At 41.8% G+C, this 21073-nt stretch overlaps 2 protein-coding genes across 8 annotated transcripts in view; both read left to right on the top strand.

Annotated features, from left to right (window-relative positions):
• src (v-src avian sarcoma (Schmidt-Ruppin A-2) viral oncogene homolog) overlaps window positions 1-11578 on the top strand; it is a 46652-nt gene extending 35074 nt beyond the window's left edge. For all 4 annotated transcript variants that reach the window (XM_033628757.2, XM_033628760.2, XM_033628758.2 and 1 more), the window contains 7 exons: window positions 1536-1685; window positions 3006-3161; window positions 5412-5591; window positions 6600-6676; window positions 6784-6937; window positions 7197-7328; window positions 7491-11578. In XM_033628757.2, coding sequence (XP_033484648.1) covers window positions 1536-1685; window positions 3006-3161; window positions 5412-5591; window positions 6600-6676; window positions 6784-6937; window positions 7197-7328; window positions 7491-7699 — 1058 coding nt within the window. In that variant the 3' untranslated portion in view covers window positions 7700-11578. The remainder of the gene's footprint in view (window positions 1-1535; window positions 1686-3005; window positions 3162-5411; window positions 5592-6599; window positions 6677-6783; window positions 6938-7196; window positions 7329-7490) is intronic.
• A 3256-nt stretch (window positions 11579-14834) lies between these two features.
• mical1 (microtubule associated monooxygenase, calponin and LIM domain containing 1) overlaps window positions 14835-21073 on the top strand; it is a 39156-nt gene continuing 32917 nt past the window's right edge. For 2 of the 4 annotated variants that reach the window (XM_078169783.1, XM_078169784.1), the window contains exons 1-2: window positions 14835-15112; window positions 15587-15668. The gene's annotated coding sequence lies outside the window, so the exon portion shown is untranslated. Of the gene's footprint in view, window positions 15113-15586; window positions 15669-16118; window positions 16960-21073 lie in introns of all 4 variants that reach the window. The other 2 variants (XM_078169785.1, XM_033629332.2) reach the window with 2 other exon arrangements.

The raw sequence follows: 21073 nt of genomic DNA, 5'->3' as shown, positions 1-21073 counted from the left end.
CATCTACTGCTAGCTCACCTAGCACGACTCAGCTAACTAGCAGCGCCATTAATGTTTATATCCTGCATTGTCACAAGCCCGAGTCTCATCTACGAGTAGAATGAATCCGCTGTTACGCCTAGAACCTCCCGTCTACAACGGGCTTGAGATGCGTCCGCGTTGAGGACTTGGCTCAGATTCCGGAGTTACTCTCTTATCCTGAATCCCCCTTAAGGAATCTGATCCCATTTTATTTGTCGGTGGGAACCTCTTGCGACCACCTGCCTTTGCTGACGTTGACCCCAGCAGGATACGAACCCGGCATGGAAGACGAGCGCTCTAACCACTACCCTAGGGAGGCCCCTTCTCCCATCCATGAAAAGGTACACAGTTATTCGGCATGGTGATACAGTTGACAGTTGTAATTCGGTAGAAAGACAATAACTCCGACATGGACCTGCCAACAAAAAGATCTGTGGATTATCTTGAGTAACCAGGTCGTGATTTCTAGAAAGAGACATATTTTTTGGGCACTTGGAGCACCACAAGCTGAGAGCCAACAGCCTGAAGGTTTAACACAGAGTATGGGAAAGTAGGTTTGTAAAGGTGAGAGCTCTCAGGACCTGGGAGTAGACCTAATTATTCAGTCTCTGGTGTACAGTCCCACCCAGAGAACATTTTGTCCTGGAAATTTATGAGAATCACACTTGCTGCAGCACATACCATTGATTACTGGTGTTATTTCAAATGTAGTAAGGTTTATGTCGGCCTCTTCACTTCCTTTCTTTAATGAACTTATGAGCTTCATGTAGAGATCAGAACATTTCATGACACGTCTTACCAAGAAGCGCCAAAAAAAAGAAAGTAAATTCTGTCTAGCATTGAGACGTGACATCCTGCTGTTTGCTGTGCGCCCTGCTGTGTGTCAGTCGTGTGGCGGTGTGGGTACAGAGGAGAGACGAATCAGGCAGATGGGAAAAGGTTGGATGTGCCGCCTGTGGGACTCAGTCTGGAGATAGTTCTGATAGGCAGCTGCTCTGCGGCTCTGCTGCGACTGCTGCAGCAGCTCAGTCCCCATGGGTTCAGCTCGCTCTGTGTGAATGTGTGTGTGATTTGTGTTCATGTGTACATTGCAGGATTCCTGTAGTTTCCCATTATTGGCTCTGTATGTAAGCTCTGTGTAGAATGAGAAAGGGGTCAAGATGGGGAAGGATGGAGGGGAAGTGAGTGAGCAGGAGTGAGTGGGGAGGTACTGGGTGGGTGAGCCCGACAGAATTAGGTCAGTGTGGAGCTGAAGCTGAGGACTGTATAACCACGGGCCATCTCACCCAGTTCAAACATTCACAGAAGGGGGAGGCATCGCCTTGAGCCGCTGTGATTCACACTTTTTTTTCACCTGACTGACGCTGCCCTCTGGTGGTATAATGAGCACATAGTCACCAGTAATTCCTCCTTTTATATCCATGCACACTAAATAATGTTTTGTCCACATTATAAGAGTCATATATTCTTGGAGTATATTTCCTCTCATCATGCATTATCATATTCCTCCTTAGGTGCCTACTGTCTGTCTGTATTGGACTATGACAACACCAAAGGGCTGAATGTGAAGCACTACAAGATCAGGAAGCTGGACAGTGGAGGCTTCTACATCACATCACGCACGCAGTTCAGTAACCTGCAGCAGCTTGTCAGCCACTATCGCAGTGAGTTCATATTTGTTGATTGAGACAGTGTAATCCTGTGTGACCTCACCTGGGAGAGTCTGAGAATGAAATACACTTTTTGTTCTACTGTTCATTTTATTACAGTCTCAGATATAAGCTTTTCCTGAATGTCCAGATTTGTTTTCCTCGTCTGATGAATGTAGACTTGAGATTCTGTTTCACTTTGTTCAGTTTGTGTCAAATGCTTACCCTCTGCGTATGAGGGCACTTTATGTTTGACATTTTAAATATACACTCACTGGCCACTTTATTAGGTACGCCTTGCTAGTACGGGTTGGACCCCTTTTGCCTTCAGACTCAACAAGCTGCTGGAAACATTCTTCAGAAATTTTGGTCCATATTGACATGATAGCATTATACAGTCACTGCAGATTTGTCGGCTGCACATCCATGATGAGAATCTCCCATTCCACCACACCATTACACCACCACTAGCAGCCTGAACTATTACATACAAGGCAGGATGGATCCATGCTTTCATGTTGTTTACACCAAATTCTGACCCTACCATCTGAATGTGGCAGCAGAAATCCAGACTTCCCAGACCAGGCAACGTTTTTCCAATCTTCTATTGTCCAGTTTTGGTGAGCCTGTGTGAATTGTAGCCTCAGTTTCCTGTTGTTAGCTGACAGGAGTGGCACCTGGTGTGGTCTTCTGCTGCTGTAGCCCATCTGCTTCAAGGTTGGACAAGGTGTTGTTGCTTCAGAGATGGTCTTCTGCAGACCTTGGTTGGAACCAGTGGTTATTTGACTTCCTGTTGCCTTTCTATCATCTTGAACCAGTGTGGCCATTCTCCTCTGACCTCTGGCATCAACAAGGCATTTTGGCTGACTGGATATTTTCTCTTTTTGGGACCATCCTCTGTAAACCCTAGAGATGGTTGTGTGTGAAAATCCCAGTAAATACCCAGACCAGCCCGTCTGGCACCAACAACCATGCCACGTTCAAAGTCACTTAAATCACCTTTCTTCCTCGCTCTGATGCTCAGTTTGAACTTCAGCAGGTCTTCTTCACCATGTCTACATGCCTAAACATATTGAGTTGCTGCCACATGATTGGCTGATTAGCTATTTGTGTTAACAAGTAGTTGAACAGGTGTATCTAATAAAGTGGCCAATAAGTGTATGGTTTGTACCATGGTATAATTTCCCATGTGTGCTGGGCATCTTCTGGTGTATGAACCTTAAATAAAATATATAAATCTGATTAAGAAAGTCTCTCCCTCTTGCACCCTCAGATGATTATTCTGTGATTTTGAAGATGAATTTTTTTTAACTATGTCTTCTTTGTGTCCCCCAGAGCATGCTGATGGACTGTGTCACAGTCTAACAGACATCTGTCCTGTGCTGAAGCCTCAGACTCAGGGCTTATCCAAGGACGCCTGGGAGATCCCAAGAGAGTCTCTCCGTCTTGACCTCAAGCTCGGGCAGGGCTGCTTTGGAGAGGTGTGGATGGGTAAGCCACGCTTTGATCTATTTTCTGAACAAACCCTGCATATCTCCAAAACCCCAAAATAATAAGAGGAGAAAGTGCTTCTGCTGATATTTGTCTTCCTGTGGAGACATTTCCTTTTATTGCCCACTGAAAGAGGAAGTTTCAAGACACACTTCCAGTCAAATATTAACAAACCTTGTGAAGACCAAAGCGAACATAGAAGTTCTGTTCTTTCATACTCTTTCTAAATCTTTACCCCCAAAAAGTGCATCAGATCTTCTTCTTTTCTATTTAAATGGAAAGTTTGGATATTTTGAAGTGGGGTTGTACAAGAGCCTCATCCATAGTCAGTGTATTACCTAAACAACAAAACATATTTTCGCCACCAAAAAAAATGTAAAACATCAAGTTTAAGTGTGTGTTATATTTTGTATTTTTTCACCAATACACCTTGCTGTTATGCAGTGATTTCCAACAGATAACTGAAACTGTTAACTCAGTCTGTTCAAAGCCAGACTCCATTGAGAAAAACTGTGATTTTACATCGCTGAACGCAGGAGCTGTTGGACTACTGCTGCCTCGATCAGTTAGTTACTTTGGCAAACTAAAACAAAACAAAACAAACTAACCAGGCAATGTAGACCAGCAGCTCCTGTGTGCAGCGAGCTAAAATTACTGTTTTTGTCAATGGAGTCTGGTGCCTATGACAACAGCATGGATGTGGTAGGCTCCTGAAGGTGTCGGCATCCCTGGAACGGGCTGTCTGATACACTTAAACTATTATTGATTTTTTTCTAGGTGGCTAAAAAGCCCAGTTCAGGCCAAAGATTCACGACGAGACAAGCTGAAACAGGCAACTACTTGCAATGCATTCTAAAAACCAGCCAGTTCACACCAATGCAATTAGATGAGATGGTGTATCATCTCTATGCAACAACTGTCTGAACTTCTGATTTGCAGCTTTACAGACTTATTTTATGGCTGAATATAGCCATATATTTTTAGCCTCATAAAATATGAATAATGATAGTGATAGTGAGATACTGGCTACAGCTGCATTTGTAGCAGTGATGAAATGGCGAAAAACAGACACAAACGGGCATCAGTTCGACACCGGCACACCGTGATGGAAACGGAAGGCTTGGCGGGGACAGAGCACCAGCCGCAGCAAGCCAACACGCCGTCTATGGTCGTTTTGACTTGACCAGCAGACTTCACTACTAGCCGATTGGCTGTAGAAACTGGTGACATGCTTTGTGTTCTAAAACCAGCTGCCAGCGATCTGACCAGCTGAGTTGCAGGTGACACCATCAGCCGGATTGAGTCGAGCTCAGACCGGCCAGTTCACACCGCTGCAACTTTTCTCAGTCTATAACGGTTTTATTATGTCACGAATCTTTGGTCTGAACTGGGCTAAATATGTTTGTCTGCTGCCCCCATGCACAGCAGTACCTTGCTTAGCTCCCGTGGCTGTATTTAATACGCTACTATGGATAGGTTCCTCATACAACCCCACTTCAAAAAATCCAGACTATCCCTTCAATGCTTTTGTTGTTGCTGTAGCTGATAACGGACATTCCCCTGCTCAGTGGGAAATACTGTATTTCATGGTCCTGGTCAGTTTGACAAATGATCAAAGTGAAGAAGCATCAATAGAAATTTTACCTCAGCAGGTTTACAGCTGGTGGCTGTCTGCTCTGATATGGGGTTTGACTGGTAAATAGTACTGTAAGCAGGTTTAAGAGAAGGCGTTGCATAGGATGTCAGTTTATCCCCTCATCAGCACCACCCGTCGTGTTCCAAATGTTAATTAGATTATTTTAAAATGGATATTTCTGAACTATTACTGACATGGAAGTGAACTGTCACTGTTTAGATTGTTTGCATTCACACATCTCGTACTGTGAATGGGAGAAATTAGATGTTTTAACCATTCATCCATCACTTTTAGCTATTTCAGCCATGTAGTCATTGCTGTTAGCTAACTGCTACAGCTCTGTAATAGCTTTCAGATACTCTTAATTGCAACACATATTGTTCAGGTGTTATAGCCACTCACAGTCTTTCCTCTTACACCCTGACATCTGTAGAAGTACCCCATGAAGTACAGGTACCACTGGTTGGAAATAACTGGAGCAGGCATTATTCTGTCCTGTCCACTGTTGTTGATTAGGTTTTACATGACCCTAAGGTGGAAGCTGATAATTGAGTTCTAACAATCAATACTGATATGTCTGTTATTGCTCTTTTAAAAAAAAAATCTTTTAACAGGAACATGGAACGGTACAACACGGGTGGCTATAAAGACTCTGAAGCCCGGCACTATGTCCCCTGAGGCCTTCCTCCAGGAAGCTCAGGTCATGAAGAAACTGAGACATGAAAAGCTGGTTCAGCTCTACGCCGTGGTGTCCGAGGAGCCGATCTACATCGTCACAGAATACATGGGACAAGGTCAGCGTGGACTCATCACATTTTCAGATATTGAGCATAGTGCTTGTTCAGGCAGGACACAATGTCAAGCTCAGCTCTCATCCCAGCTACATCAGCTGATCTCAAACAGCTCAATCAACCGATGGAGCAGCATTCAGGGCGCCCTATTTAAACTGCTCTGGCCTGCCTACTGTTGCTGCTTCCTCTGCAAACTGTTTTGCAACCTGCCTCCACCCCAGCTCCTCCTTTTTATGCTGTGTCTGATTCATCAATGTCATTTCTGTTGGTCACTGATGCTCTGTTCTGTTCCCGGGTAGTCTTTGCTGCCTTAGGCTTTCCATGTAGGCGCATGGAAGGGCAGGGAGGTTTGCTCTCTCTGCCTCAGGCTTTCCTTGTTTGCACGTGGAAGGGCAGAGGGGTGTGTTCTCCACCTTAGGCTTTCCATGTATGCACGAAAAGGTCAAAGGTGTGCTTTCTCCGCCTTAGGTCTGCGCAGGCATGTGGAAGGGCAGAGAGGTGTTCTCTCTCCACCTTACGCTTTCCCTGTAGGCACATGGAAGGGCAGGGGGGTTTGCTCTCTCCACCGTAGACTTTCTGCGTGGGCCTAGCAAGAGCAGAGAGGCCCCAGAACAAATACATTATTGCAAATGGATATACAGTTTTCTTTGCCTAAAGTTTTTCTGACTGAACTAAACAATTTTTACAATAAAATTGCGGAAACAAATAATGTTAATCATCAATTAGAGACAGTTTTTTAGTAAATGTCCCTACTGAATGGAGTCTTACAGGTGAAATACTGAAAACCTACATAACTAAGGATTTGTTTATCACAGGTGACAATCAAAACCAAATCAAGCTATGGTGCATATACTGCCTGTAAAAACAAATGTATTTTGTAAATGCTATATTTTCTCATAACAAAACTTAATTTTAATAAATTAACTTCATCATGTATGTACAAAAACTGATGAATAGAAGATACTACTCTAACAGTGTCATTCTAACCTGCGGTATGTGTCGCGCCAACAGGTAGCTTACTGGATTTCCTGAAAGGTGACATGGGTAAGATTCTCCGCCTCCCCCAGCTGGTGGACATGGCCTCACAGGTCAGAACTAATAATTTACTGCTGCATCAAGTAAATCATCCCATATTAAAATCTTGAGTGTTTTCCTTCTGTGTAGATCATCACAAAGCTTTGTCTGTTTCTCTCAGATTGCTTCAGGGATGGCTTATGTGGAGAGGATGAACTATGTGCACAGAGACCTGAGAGCTGCGAACATCCTGGTGGGAGATAACCTGGTTTGTAAAGTGGCTGATTTTGGTCTGGCTCGCCTCATTGAAGATAATGAGTATACTGCCAGGCAAGGTAAGACCACAAGAGGATGCTGTTAGATTTTAGGGTTTGATTACTTATTTTTTTTTGTAGACTGTGTCTTTATGTAGCACAGTGGTTCCTCATATTCTTAGCTTGTCATCACTTGCAACATTGCTGTCTTCAATTGAGGGAGAGGGAAAATAAAGAGTTTCATACATTGTTCTGTGATAGTGGGGAGCTACTGCTTTTGTTTCAGTCTGTGCAACACTGATCACATTTTATCACTGCTGATAAACCTGTCCTCTTACAGGAGCCAAGTTTCCCATCAAATGGACGGCTCCTGAGGCTGCTCTGTACGGCCGCTTCACCATTAAATCTGATGTCTGGTCATTCGGGGTCCTGCTGACTGAACTGGCCACTAAAGGCCGAGTACCCTATCCAGGCAAGGATCATTTTCTTTAGTCACCTAGACTCAGTTACTGATGTCACGCTCCACCAATCCATCATCAAAAAGATTTCTGACTGGGAGTCTGTTGGTCATGAGCAATCATATGATTCCAGTTGTGTTAATTTATGTGTTGCTAACATGCCTTTGCTCACCCAGGTATGGTGAACCGGGAGGTGTTAGACCAGGTGGAGCGTGGCTACAGAATGCCGTGCCCAGCAGAGTGCCCCGAATCCCTGCATGAGCTCATGCTGACCTGCTGGAGAAAAGAGCCCGAGGAGAGGCCCACCTTTGAGTACCTGCAGGGCTTCCTGGAGGATTACTTCACCTCCACGGAGCCTCAGTACCAGCCAGGAGAGAACCTGTAACTGGGCTGAACGTGCATGCGTCATGCATGTGCAAAACAGAGCATGTGCATCTACTTCAGAGTGCATGGACAAGTATGTGTGAGGGTATGTATGTACAGTGTAACGGGGCAGAAAGCCAACTGCATTCTGGGTACAATCAGTAACTCTCTGACATGGAGGAGTATCAGTGGGACATCAAACCAATCAGCAACATTCAGTTCCTGCCTCTTTCCAAAGTCATTGTCACGCTCTCAGCTCTGAGGGGCTGTTTTTAATTAAAAGATTAAACTGTGGTATTATTTTGAGTTGATCATACGGTACTGTGTTATTTTTGTTTGTCAGTCAATCAACACCCGACACACCCAAGCGGGTCTTTCTACCTTCTTTGTGTTTGAACAGCCCGAATAATATACATTCCCCATGCACTCTTCCTGTGTTAACTCACCTGGCTGATCTTGTTGCCAGCTTCAACACTGCAACTGACTGTGGCATAAAAGACTGCATACTGGTCAAACATGGGAGGATGAATGTTGGATACAAGTGTTGTCCTGCTGAAAGCATCACTTCAGGATGTCTATTTTTTACTGCGTTTCCTTTGGGACTCCATTTGAAACAGTCTGTCTTCCATTTTGCCACTTGAGAAGCAACTGTTTGGGAACGTACAATAATTTTGACAGAATATTGTGGGTTTTATTTTCTTAATAGACCTGGATCAACTGGAATATATTCAGGTGAACGATTTTATTTTAGAGCAATGCTTCCCCTGTGCAACATTTCGGCTAGTTTCCCAACTGCTGTGAGATTTAGTAGGAGACTAACACCCTTGATTCTCATAAGAGTGTGCAGTCTCACTCGCCGAATTGGTTTATCGCTGTGACCAACATACAGCTCAACTCAAAGAAGAGATGAGGCAGCGTCTGCCTCTCTATTTTCAAATTGTGACTTTTCTTACAAAAACAAAATGGCTACTGATCACTAACAGTCATCTCAGGATGGAGAAGACTAGATTTCTGCTGCAAGGATTTTTGTGCCAATGAAATTCTCTTTTGTACTCTCTTCTACTGTGTAAAAGTGTATTTTACTACTCTACTTTTCTGGAATAATCCACTGTTTTGAGATCCTGCGCCTGTGTACAGTACCAGCCGGCCCACCAGCATTGGTTTCAAGGTGCTGATTTGTTTTCAAGCGTTCAAATTAAAATCAGGTGAATCTTCTTTCATGTTTCCTCTCAGTTCTGACCTTCATTAAAGCTAGGGTAGACAGAAATCTGGAAAAGGCAAAAAAAAAAAAAAAAAAAAATTAAAATACACCCTCCTCTTGCAGCTCTCCCATCTCTATCCTAAGCCCCTCCAGATGACCACGGGCATATGCACGCACTTTAAACAGTAACCCAGTGTTTCCAATACTGAATATTGTGTATTTACTCAGCACCTCCCTGCGCTGCTCTCTCTGTGTTTATCAGACCACAAATGAGACAAGACATTAGCCACCCACCGTCCCTCCGCCTTGCTGCCCGCCACTGTGGACTGTATCCCCGGGAGGAAAACAGGCAGCAGCTCAGGAGATGAATCCTCGGTTGTCAGCAGTAGCTGCTCGAACATGGCCAGCACAAACTCCCCAGTGCCAGATGTCATGGAGGCCTGGTGGCCAGCAGCAGGGTCTAACTTGTCAGCCAATCTGGCGGGGAATCGGGCTGTTCGGTCCCCTACGGACCTGGGGTGTTTGTGCTGGCTGGATTTGTGTTGCTGCAGCAGCTGACTGGGGACAGTCTCCAGAGCTGCTGCCAGCTTTCCTCCTGGTGAGGTGGTCTGTAGTGGCGGGGAGTGAGGCGGAGGACACACCATGATTCAAGGCTCTGGCTTACGTTAGCTACATAGACATGAAGCCACGGCTGTGAGCCTTTAGCTCTGGATGGTCTGAGATCAGAACCCTGGCTCAAAAGGCATTCAGGTATCATTTGACTGTTTGAGAGTTTGAGAGGATGTGCAAATCAAGTCTGATCGGCCATGTCAGAAAACGGAGCAACATCGGGCAAGAGGGTCCTGTGAGACAGAGTCTGGGCTTTACAGAGGGGCATTTGCAAGTTGTTTTATTAGTTGTAGGCCTTTACATCAATTCACCAAAAGAACAAAGCAGGCAAGACTTATTGCATGATCCAAATCTCCATTATAACTTGCCAATTTCAGTGTGTGGGTTGATCGCATCGAGGTTGTTGTTTCCCGTAGCAAAGGGGATTTTGAAAACGGTAACAGGCAGAGAGCAGAAGGGAGAATGCCGGCCAAAATAGTCGGCCCACGGCAGGTTTATGGCCACAGTCTACATTGGATGAGTCAGACTATGCCGATACTAACACATATTTTGTTTAATTTTGTGTCAACTGTCTTGTAGACTCCTTTTGAAATTTTGCCTTTCTGTTTTTGGGTTGCTTTGCAGTGTAGGCAGTTGTTGCCAATGCTGGAATAGCAACTTCCTCAGCAGAATACTCCACAATCGAATCAGGCTGTCCCTAAGGAGACATGCACATGCATCTGCATTTGTAGAACAGCCAATAGGAATGCCTTTCAATTGCAGACGGGTAAACTGTCCAGTCATTTCATTTGGTCTGAATGAAATGACTGGACGGGCTTATTACAAGTCTTTTTCCTGAGTTTTTCATTTATTGATTGCAGTCAGGATGTGAAGAGAATTTTCAACAAATATAACAAAAAAAGCTTTTTAAAACAAGTTGCCTACCCTCGCTTGAATATGAAGATTTCTATGTTGAATCAAATGGTGCATCTTTGTGCACGATCGTACACTGGAGGTTATGTTTCTGTGATAAATGAGCATCAGAGTGATCCTGTGCTGAGTCTGCCAACCAGTGCGCCTTCCCATATAAACAGCATGTATAGCAAATAAATTAGCATCTTGAAACTTAACTGTAAATATCCTTTATGCTAATATTTTTGTATATATCATCTTTATAATTTATTCCTTTTAAAAATAACCCAATTGTTTATTTTGCTTTGGCATCATCGTTCAAACTTTAATGTTTATGGTACTTTTATGGGTTAAATAACATCTGACAATAACAATATAAGTATATATTATAGAAACACTTTTACATTACAAGTATGTCTTTATTTTTTGTGCACGTATTTCTGTGAAACGTATCTTGGTTGTACATTTTCAGTTTGACAGAACTGGTGAGATCAGCTCCATGTCCCCTGACTCCCCACACCTCTGTCCTGCCAGATACTGATCCTCTACCAGCGTTACTCCTTCCCATAATACAATCAAAACCACAAATGTTTACATCGTGATAATCTTCGAATCATTTTGGTGCTGCTTCAGAGGCTGGTTAATGAGCAGGTAATCAAATGTCACTATTGTTTGTTTTTCTGGGTACATTGTTTGTGTGCTGCCATCCTCTGTGCTTCCACGATCGCTCGACGGTTTGATCTCCAGCGTGTTTTTCATAAAGCTCCTTATGGTTTAATAACTCCATGAAGAAGATGATGTGACTGCCACGAATGGGAGGAGTTTGATGTAGCGTCTACTGTGTCCTGTGGACATGGGTTATGCCACAATGAATGCATTGAGCTGCATGGGTGTAGTCAGGTTGGGTGTCCACTTCCTTTTCTCGACCTGTCTCACTGAATGCTGATGAGCAAAAGTGCATGAAAAAAAAGATCATATTGTTTGTATGCAGCCTTGCTTACAAGCCAAGGACATTTTCTGTGGGGTTCTGTGGGTCCTCTTTCTGGCTATGCAGATATTTTTTAAAATCTGTGATATTCCTATATATACTCTTTTCTACTGTATCCAATGGGAATTTTCAGATAAATAGCTCTTTGTTAAATCCTACTGAATATTGTTCAAATTTGAAAGTACGTTTGAATAAAATTTGTATATTGCCAACCGTATCCTATCGTGTTTATCAACTGAATAACGTTCTGTGTCTTTAATCACAAATAACTCATAGAGTTTGTGTTTGAAGTGAGTCAATAAGTCTGTGATCAAAGGTCATAACCGATAATAGATCTGCTTCTTTTTTGTCAGTTCAGTGACGGTGTTTCTGCAAACCATGAGGAAGTAATATATGCACATTTTATATCTATCATATCAGTGTTTATAAAGTGACATGTACATGAGCTGACTTTGCAATTGGGAGGTGGAGGGAATGGTGGATGGTGTGACCTCCAAGCGAGCTGCCAAGCTGCAGACCACTGTTCAAGACCAACAAACAACAAACCTGGCTGTGATATAACAAGTCATTGCTGTGTTTTAGGCAACAGACATGGGTGTTTTATGGTAAACTATCACTGTTTATCCATCGGGCATAGTGGCATGAAAAGCAGTTGTTTTTGACCAAGACATCTTAGGTTTCCCAGCAGGGATAGTGCCCCTAAAAGCAGGTATTTTAGGCCAGAACATGATCTTTTCCTCACCATAACCAAGTGGTTTTTGCATTTAAATCTAACCACACATTAACCGAAGCATACTAACACATACATTTTCAATGTATATGCTACATATACTTGTATAGCATTTTACTAGTCTTCCAACCACTCAAGGTGCTTTTACACTACGTCACATTCACCCATTCACACACAGGTGTCCGGGTCTACTCCTGGTGCCACCCGCTGCTCAGTAACCATTCACACACACTCACACACTGATGTAACAGCCATCAGGTGCAATTTCGGTTTCAGTGTCTTGCCCAAGGATACTTTGACATGCAGGCTTGAGGAGCCGGGGATTGAACCGCTGATCTCCCGATTGGTGGAGGATCCCTTTTACCTCTGAGCCACAGTCACCCTAAACAAGTACAAATGCAAAGTCTCTGTGGTTTGCAGAAACGTACAATGCCAACATTTTTTCTGCCGACTGGGTTGATTATAGTGTTATAAAAGATGTAGAAAATACCACTGAGCAGAAAGTCACTAATGTATTTAGTGACAGCAGGACAACCAGATTAAATCTATAAAGAAATATTATCAACTTTATGAATATGTTTTTGTTTATCAACTGTGGCCTTTAGTATTAAGAGACATTCTACTATGTTTGCAGATTATTAAGCACAATATAATGTGTAATGCAAGGTTCAAAGATGTATTTCAATATATTAACATTAAAAATCTAACAAAGCACAAAAGATTTGTCAGCAAAATGTCCTTAAAATATCAAAGGTAAGGTAACAGTGCTCATTGTGCAGGCCTCTGTTAGCGTTCACCATTAACATGTAAACAGCATTTTGATATTGTAACTGTTTGAGCTTGAGCTAATTTGAACTATTTTTATATACTTTTGGGTAGTTTAATATGTGTATGCAAAGTCTCAATCTCTAGGGTAACCAGTCTGCAGTATGACTGTCACATAAATGAAGTGCAGTTAAAAGTGAAATGTTTGCACCTGGAATGTGGGGGAGGCATAAGATGGAAATACCCAGTGAAAGTACAAAATCTCAAAACTGTTTGACACTATTTTGTTGGGGTTTTCTTTTAACAGCTCACAAGGGGGGAAAAAAAACCAGCACAGTTTTTTATCACCTTCTTTTTCTAATTTTTTGAGCATTGCTAGGTAGGGTTGCATCAATATACAAGATAAACCGTGATAAAAAAGTTGACGGTCATCATACTGTGTACATTTGCTTTTCAAAAGGTTAGACTTTTTACACATACTTCCATTAACAAAATTATTTCAAGTTTCAATTATAGTAATAAAACGTTTGTTCATCCAACAATAACCCTTCCATTTTCATTCTGTTAGGGGTCATTCTGATGGATAATAACATTCATTCTGTAATACTGTGAAACAGTGATATTTTCTGACACAGTTATTGTACCGTGAAAATCTCATACCGCTGCTAATAAACATGATTTGAACGGGTGAGATGTTTCAAAAGTCAGATACAGAAAATTCTGCATTAGTTTTGATCTGGCTTTTAGTGACCCAGCTATAAAACATGGATAAATACAATTAGGGTTTTCATATGCTCTTTTTCTGATTAAAGAATAATAATTTTCTATTATTACCATTACTATTATCTATTATTTCCAGTGTCTTCAAAACACAAGGATGTTGTCAAGTAAAGTACTATTTATTTATTTATTTATTTATTTATTCATCCCTTTTAAAAAAAAATAAAATAGAATTGTTATCCTTTACACATACAGCAGTGAGGTCTGTGTGGACCCTAAAAAATGACAAAGTAACATCATGTCATTGTCAACAAAATACAAGGGTGCTGTCAAGTTCAGTACCTTGAATAAATGTACTAAATTACTTTCCATCATTTGTGTAAAAAAAGAGATAAATAATAAAATAATATGAAGATATAAATAATGATAAGAAGAATTATTTATTATTGTTATTATTGTTATTGTTGTTGTTTTGTTGTAATCATATTTATGTATTTATTCATTTATTTATTATTTTTATTTATTATTTTTTATTCTTTGACAAGAGTGTTGTCAAGTTCAGCACTTGAGTAAATGTACTAAATTACTTTCCATCATCAGTGTAAAAAAGAGATAGATAAGAAAATAATGTGAAAATATAAATAATAATAAGAAGAATTGTTTGTTATTGTTGTTGTTGTTGTTGTAATCATATTTATTTATTATTTTTATTTCTTTATTTGTTTGTATATATAACAAAACAAAAGGGTGTTGTCAAGTTCAGTACTTGAGTAAGTGTACTCAATTACTTTCCATCATTTGTGTGAAAAAGAGATAAATAATAAAATAATAATAATTGTTATTACTATTATTTTTATTTATTTCCTTTTTTCATTTTTATTTTTTATAAACTTTTATTAGTAGTGGTAGTATTAGTATTATCATTATCATTATTATTATTATTATTATTATTATTATTATTGTAAACATTCTGCCTGGGCAACCATTTATTTATTTATTCATTTATTTCTTATTTTTTATTTATTTCCTTTTTTCCTTTTTTTGTAAACTTTTATGTTTTACTATTATTATTATTGTTATTGTTATTATTATTGTTACAAGTACAGATTGCCATTATTATTGTTGTTGTTACTACAATAGTTGAAGCAGAGATAGGGTTATCAGTGATCATACGTGATGCCCTCATGACAGCCATAAACACCGACCCACCCTGGCGTCACGTGCCGCCGGTGCTCGCGCTGTGTCTTTACCAGAAAGTCCCGGAAGAGGCTGTACTCGTGCAGTGGGGGCGCGAGACGCAGGTGAGTCAACGAGCGCGCACTCTGTACCTGCAAACAAAGACGAAGCGCACAAACATGGAAACGAGAGCCAGGATACAGTTTCACGGAGACTCGGCGGTGACAGCAGGACTTCAGAGCCGGTAACGTTACTTCAGGAGACATTTTATAATTCGACTCAGCTCCTGTTTGAGTTGAGGACAGAGTCTGTGTGTCGGTGCTTTGGCTTCATTCAGAGACTCTTCTGTCATGTTGTAAGTTATTCTGTGAGTTTAAAAGTTTAAAAGGGTTTTGTTGCCTAATGATGTGCTGGTGCTTTCTGGTGACACAGTGTATGTTTTGTAACTCACCCTCTCTGTAACACACATGAATGAATGAATGTGTTTCTCATAGAGCTTCATGGTGACCATATTTTCTGTCAGCTCTCACAGCACTGAGTGTTCTCTTAAATCTGGCTGCTTGCACTTGGTAACATGTTGTGACTGCAGCCTGCTTTGGCACAGCAACTCACACTCAGTGCCACACCTTCCTGTTCATTTACCAGCTTCCTATCATTGTGAGGTCTTTACATTTTAAAGGTCTTTATGTCTCAGTACAAACTGTGGAGGTCTGTTAGAGGCAGATAAAAGGAGGAAATTACATCTGTTTTCTTTCCTCTCCTCTCTCTATCCCTCTCATTCTCCCTTCTGTTTTTTTTTTTTTATCTCTCTCTTTCGAAAACCTGCCAGGCTGGAGATCAGTGTTTGATCCAACATCCTGATACACACAGCGTTGCCAGACACACTGCGCAGAGCTTACACATGTAATAAGGTGGGTCAGTCTAATCCAACCCAATCCACTGGCTCCGGAGAAAATTAGGTCAATTCACCTTTTAAATCCCGGTTGCTTCTGTTTCATCTTGTCCACAACATTCCTGCTAAAACTCATCTCTTTCTCCAGAATTGCCTAACACAAGTCAGATGATGATGACTGTGTCTGTGTATGTGTGTGTGTGGGGGGGCCTACCTTTACCACAGATGACGCTTCTTTTAAAGCATGACCACCCCCCAGAATATATTTAGCAGTGTCTCAAAAGGTGATTTTAACCACGAGGAGCTTGTTTGCGCCTTTATGTCTGTGCTTTATTTCCTGTTTTAGGTAGCTTGAGGAGTGTACAGTAGCATCAGAGTGGAGTATAAATACAGCAGCCTCCGTGAGAGTTGGATAAAAGACGGTCCTCCGAGTTATTTTTAGTTTTGACAGGTTGTCTTGTCTTCACAGGCCATTTGATTCTCGCTGTAACGTGGCGGAAAAGCGGCTCCATTTTGCAGCCAGGAGACTTTCACCTTGATGCAATCTTGATTAATCATTTCAGACCAAAGGTATCTCTACTGTGCACATGTGAGGAAGCTTATTTGCTTGCTCTTGCATTGTCCACGTTGCGATTAATGGGTAGCTGTTAGGGCAATTAATGGTTTTGAAGGTAATTATCCGTCAAAAATCTCAGGTTTAAATGCCCCTGGGTGCTCGTGAGAAATACTGGTTGCATCAAAGCTGGATTATGTTCACCAGAGCTGTGCTTTTATGTTGAGGCTTCTGTGTTGGGATCATTTAGGTCTCCATGGTGCACTGTTTGTCTTTGGATTTATGGTAGGCAGTAACTTGTTTGAGTAAATGGAGCCATATGCAACAGAGTGAAAGGCTGTAATGCAACAAAACAGGAAGACAGACGCCTTTAAGCTTCTTTTAAAAGCTGTGTCACCATGATGTTCTCCTCCAGTGAATATCTACAGATCATTATTGGTAAAACAAAAATGAACAGCAGCTGAAATGCAGCTTCCATCAGACATGCACGGTCATGCACACACACATGCTGCAGTGGTCTGTAATTATAGACAGTGTGTCTCAGGTGGACAGCAGAGGCTGCACATTTAGCAGCAGAGGGGGGAGCTGCTGTGAGGTTAATGTTATCGTCAGGAAGTGATGCATGACTGTTCGTTACAGGAAATGTCAGCCACTAAAAACATGTTTCACACGTACTGTACATGTTTCTGCATTTTCTTCCTGCTGCTAGACAAAGTGTGATGGTGGATGTGAACTGCAGGAGCTGTTCTTTGAAACAGTGAGTTTATTGTTTTAGTGTGATATTTACGTAAAAGATTAGCATGTTGCCTGTGGTGCCATAAGTTGCCAAAAAAAAACCTCCTTAAGTAAATGTTGACAAATAGATGAGAGCTTATAGTGAATACCAATTACTTAAAAACAATTGTGCTGTATTTGTTCCTATAGTTATAGATATTGTCTAAAAAGCTGCTGTAATATCTGCTAAGGTTGCAATGTTATGACAGTTTCAAGTTGCACGCTGATATGAGAATTGATGGTTATCACACCAGGAACATTTGCTTATCTACAGTACTGAAAAGAAAATGCAACCAGATGGAGAACCAAAAAAACCTTCTGTTTTCATTCCTTCAAGTATCATTGGAGCTGATTGTAACCCTAATAATGTTAATTGTGTTACATGGATACCATCATAGGGTGATAATTATAATAATCTTTATTAAAAATCGCTTTTCAGAACAGAGTTACAAAGTGCTTTACATGTCAATAATTAAAACAGACAAGACATGAAAACAACAACTTTTAAAAGAACTGATAAAAACTGTAAAAACTGAGGAAATTAAAGACAGTTTAAATGAACTTAAAACTCAAGTAAAATCAGGAAAGGCTCTCCGATAAAAGTATGTTTTAAGAAGGGACTTAAAGGACCAGTGTGTAATATTTGGCATGGTTTATTGTCAAATCTGAATCTGAATTTGAATATTCTACCCATTAATATGTTTATATAAGTGTATAATCGCTATAAAATAAAATTTGTTTGGTTTTCGTAGCCTTATAATTATGCTTTTACATATATATATATATATATATATATATATAGCAAGGGCCTTGCTTTAGAGAGGTCACCATCTTGCGCCGCCATGTATGTAAGGCGGCCCAAGCGGACAATCCAGCCAGCCAGAGAACGCGTTTCGCGTGTATAAATAAACCAACGAAGACAGCAGAAGGAAGGAAGAAGGAGGAGGAAACAGCAAAGAGTGTTAGTAGTTCGTCGATAGAGAGTAGTGAAAAGTTTTTTTAGTTATAAAGTTTGCGAATGGACCACACTTACCACGCAACAGGAGAGAATGAACCCGAACCGTCCATCTGCGAGGAAAAGAAGACGCAACTTCACTCCTTGTGATGCACTCTCTGCGGCGCTTTTCCTCTTGATGATATATCTCCCCAACGATGGTAGCAGTAGCACCGAATCCCATTCCGTGCATTCAGCCTCTCTTCTCGCCCGCTCAGTGTACTCCGGCTCAAACAGATATGGCTCTGGATCTGTGTCCGCTACAAGAAACTCTTCAAAATCGCGTTCAAAGTCGTCCATTGCAGCTACTATAGTCCGGAGATATTGCTAGGCTAAATAAACAGCTGAGCTCTGTTTACAGGCTATGCTGTCAGTCAGTGTGCGGGCTGGAGATTGGCGGAGCAGAGAGGGGAGGGGGTCCCTGCTAGGTATTGTAAACGAGTATGTGTGTATGAAGTGTGTGTGTTACACTAGAAGAGTCAGAATTTGGGACGGAGTCTTTTACCCCCTGGAGTGTTACCGGAGTTTCTGGAGTGCTCAAATAAACGGGCCTTTTTCCCGAACGCTACTCCGGTCTCCTGCTCGTGAGGGATTCATTACAATCTCGTAACATGGTTTAGATTTCTAAATAAACATTTACCTCGTCGCTAGATAGACCTACTCCTGAAAAACTCGTGTCTGTGCAAGGCTTTTTGTCCCTACGAGGCCACCGTCATTTACCCGACGTGAGGGGTGAGCGAGTGAGCCCTGCAATCTAGAATTTGACCACAGATGTCACTGTTTTCAACCCATTTTACACACTGGCCCTTTAAAGGGATAGTGCACCCATGCCGAGGGAGGCTCAGGTGAAGTTTTAGAGTCCTCACATCCCTTGCGGAGATCCAAGGGGAGAGGGGGTAGCAGCACAACTCCACCTAAAGCAGGCTGACGGCGCCCCAGATTCAAACGTCCAAAAACACAGAATTGAAACCACAAAATATTTCCATACTGCTCGTCCGTAGTGATCCAAGTGTCCTGAATCCCCGACATAAAAAGTTGTTTGGAAAAATGTCATTTGAACTCTGTTTTTAGCCTCATTGTAGCCTGTAGCTCTGACTGCCTGTCTGTACACCAAGCTCACATGTGCGCAGTTGCGCGCGCGACAAGCGAAAGCACGTGAACACACATGAAGGCAGTGCCCATGTCCACTGTCCAGAGCCTCGAGGACCTCAAAGTATGTCGGACATATAGCTGGGAGAGAGTAGGTTAGTTACTGTAGACCGATGCGGAAGTTAGTGTCACCCTGGTTCCCTCGTCCAAAAGCCAATGGGATTTTACTATTGGCAAACAAATGTTTATGACACTTGCGTGTTTTGTTCAGCAAGGTAATCGTCACAAATTAACACCACTTTCATGATGATTGAAGCCTAAATGCAATTGCCAGAGGTAAAAAGCTAACGTTAGGCTTTAAACGAACTACACCATAGTTGCATGACTTCAGTGTCGCCACCCCATTGAGGCTGTAAAGCTGTGTTGGCGTGATGATGGTCTGTAGTCCCATTTAGCAACGTGCTAGCAACCACCTTTTTAAGATACGTAGAAGCTTCAAAATGAACAAGCAGGGGATTTACTGCTGCGTTTTATGTTGGAGAACATTGGAGAACAAGAAAGTCTGTTAAGCTTGTGTTAACCACAAACACATTCAAAAGAAAACCCATTGACTAAAGACGAGGAAGCAGGAAGCGCTGACTCATTACTGGAGCACTCCTATACCGCGAAACTGCAAAACTCTCTCGGACGGTTAGAGTTCAATGAAAATCTTATTCCATTGCACCCCAGCTACTGATTTAAGCAAATGTTAAATTCTTTGCTCAGATTGCCTGAAAGTCATGCTACAATGTTGGATATTGTAGAGACCGTGATGAATACAAATACAGTACAGATCCCACAGTTATGATGTAAACATTTTATTGCATGTCATGGTGTGTTATTTATACTAGGACAGTTTTCCAATATATCGCAATATATTGACTCTTTAATCTCCATCTAGTAGGAGGCCCCGGGGCAGACCCAGAACATGCTGGAGGGATTACATATCTTGTCTAGCCTGGGAACACCTCGGCATCCCCCAGAAGGAGCTGGAAAGTGTTGCTAGAGAGAGGGACGTCTGGAATACTTTGCTTAGCCGCGACCTGGCAGTGATTAGTCGATAGACAGGAAATTGATCTGCAGCAGTTTTAATAATCAATTCATTATTGGCCCGGCTAACACAGTGGTGCAGTGGTTAGCATTGTCGCCTCGTGGCAACAGAGTTCTCGGCTCAAACCCACAGGCTGGCGGGGCCCTTCTTTGTGGAGTTTGCATGTTCTCCCCGTGTCAGCGTGGGTTTCCTCCAGGTACTCCAGCTTCCTCCCACAGTCCAAAGACATGCAGGTTAATTGGTGACTCTAAATTGTCCGTAGGTGTGAATGTGAGTGTGAATGGTTGTCTGTCTCTATGTGTCAGCCCTGTGATAGTCTGGTGACCTTACCAGGGTGGACCCTGCCTCTCACCCATTGTCAGCTGGGATAGGCTCCAGCCCCTCTGTGACCCTGAATAAGATAAGCACTTACGGATAACGAATGAGTTCATTGTTGGTTTCAGGTTCTTATCTGTAATGATTATCTGGTTTTCCTTGTTTAACATTACAGTAAATGTAGTATATTTGGGCGAGAGTTGGTTGCAAGACTTTGGAGACGTCATGTGATAAATTGTGAACGGTGTTTTTTTATGTTGTATAGACCAACCCATTCCCAGTTATTAATTAATGTTGAAAATAATCATCAGTTGCGGCCTTACTTTTGTCAGTTTAATCTAAAATATTACATGTGTTTCATTATGAACTGCATACACCCACCATTCCTGCAAACTTCATTTAACCGTATCACCCAGCTCCAGGTAACCTGTAGTTTTTCTTGTCTGGTTGAGGTGGTACACGTTATTCCAGTCCAATCATATGGAAAAAGTTTCCTTTTCACTTTGTGTTTGAGCCGTATGTTTCCATTAAACTGTGTACTTTGTGTACGTACTCAAACTAATGACAGGCACACCTCCTGAGGCAGTGTGTGAGAATGACACATCAGCT

The sequence above is a fragment of the Epinephelus lanceolatus genome, chromosome 8 (assembly GCF_041903045.1).
Source record: "Epinephelus lanceolatus isolate andai-2023 chromosome 8, ASM4190304v1, whole genome shotgun sequence".
Taxonomy (NCBI): Eukaryota; Metazoa; Chordata; class Actinopteri; order Perciformes; family Serranidae; genus Epinephelus; species Epinephelus lanceolatus.
This window is presented reverse-complemented; position numbering and strand designations above follow the sequence as displayed.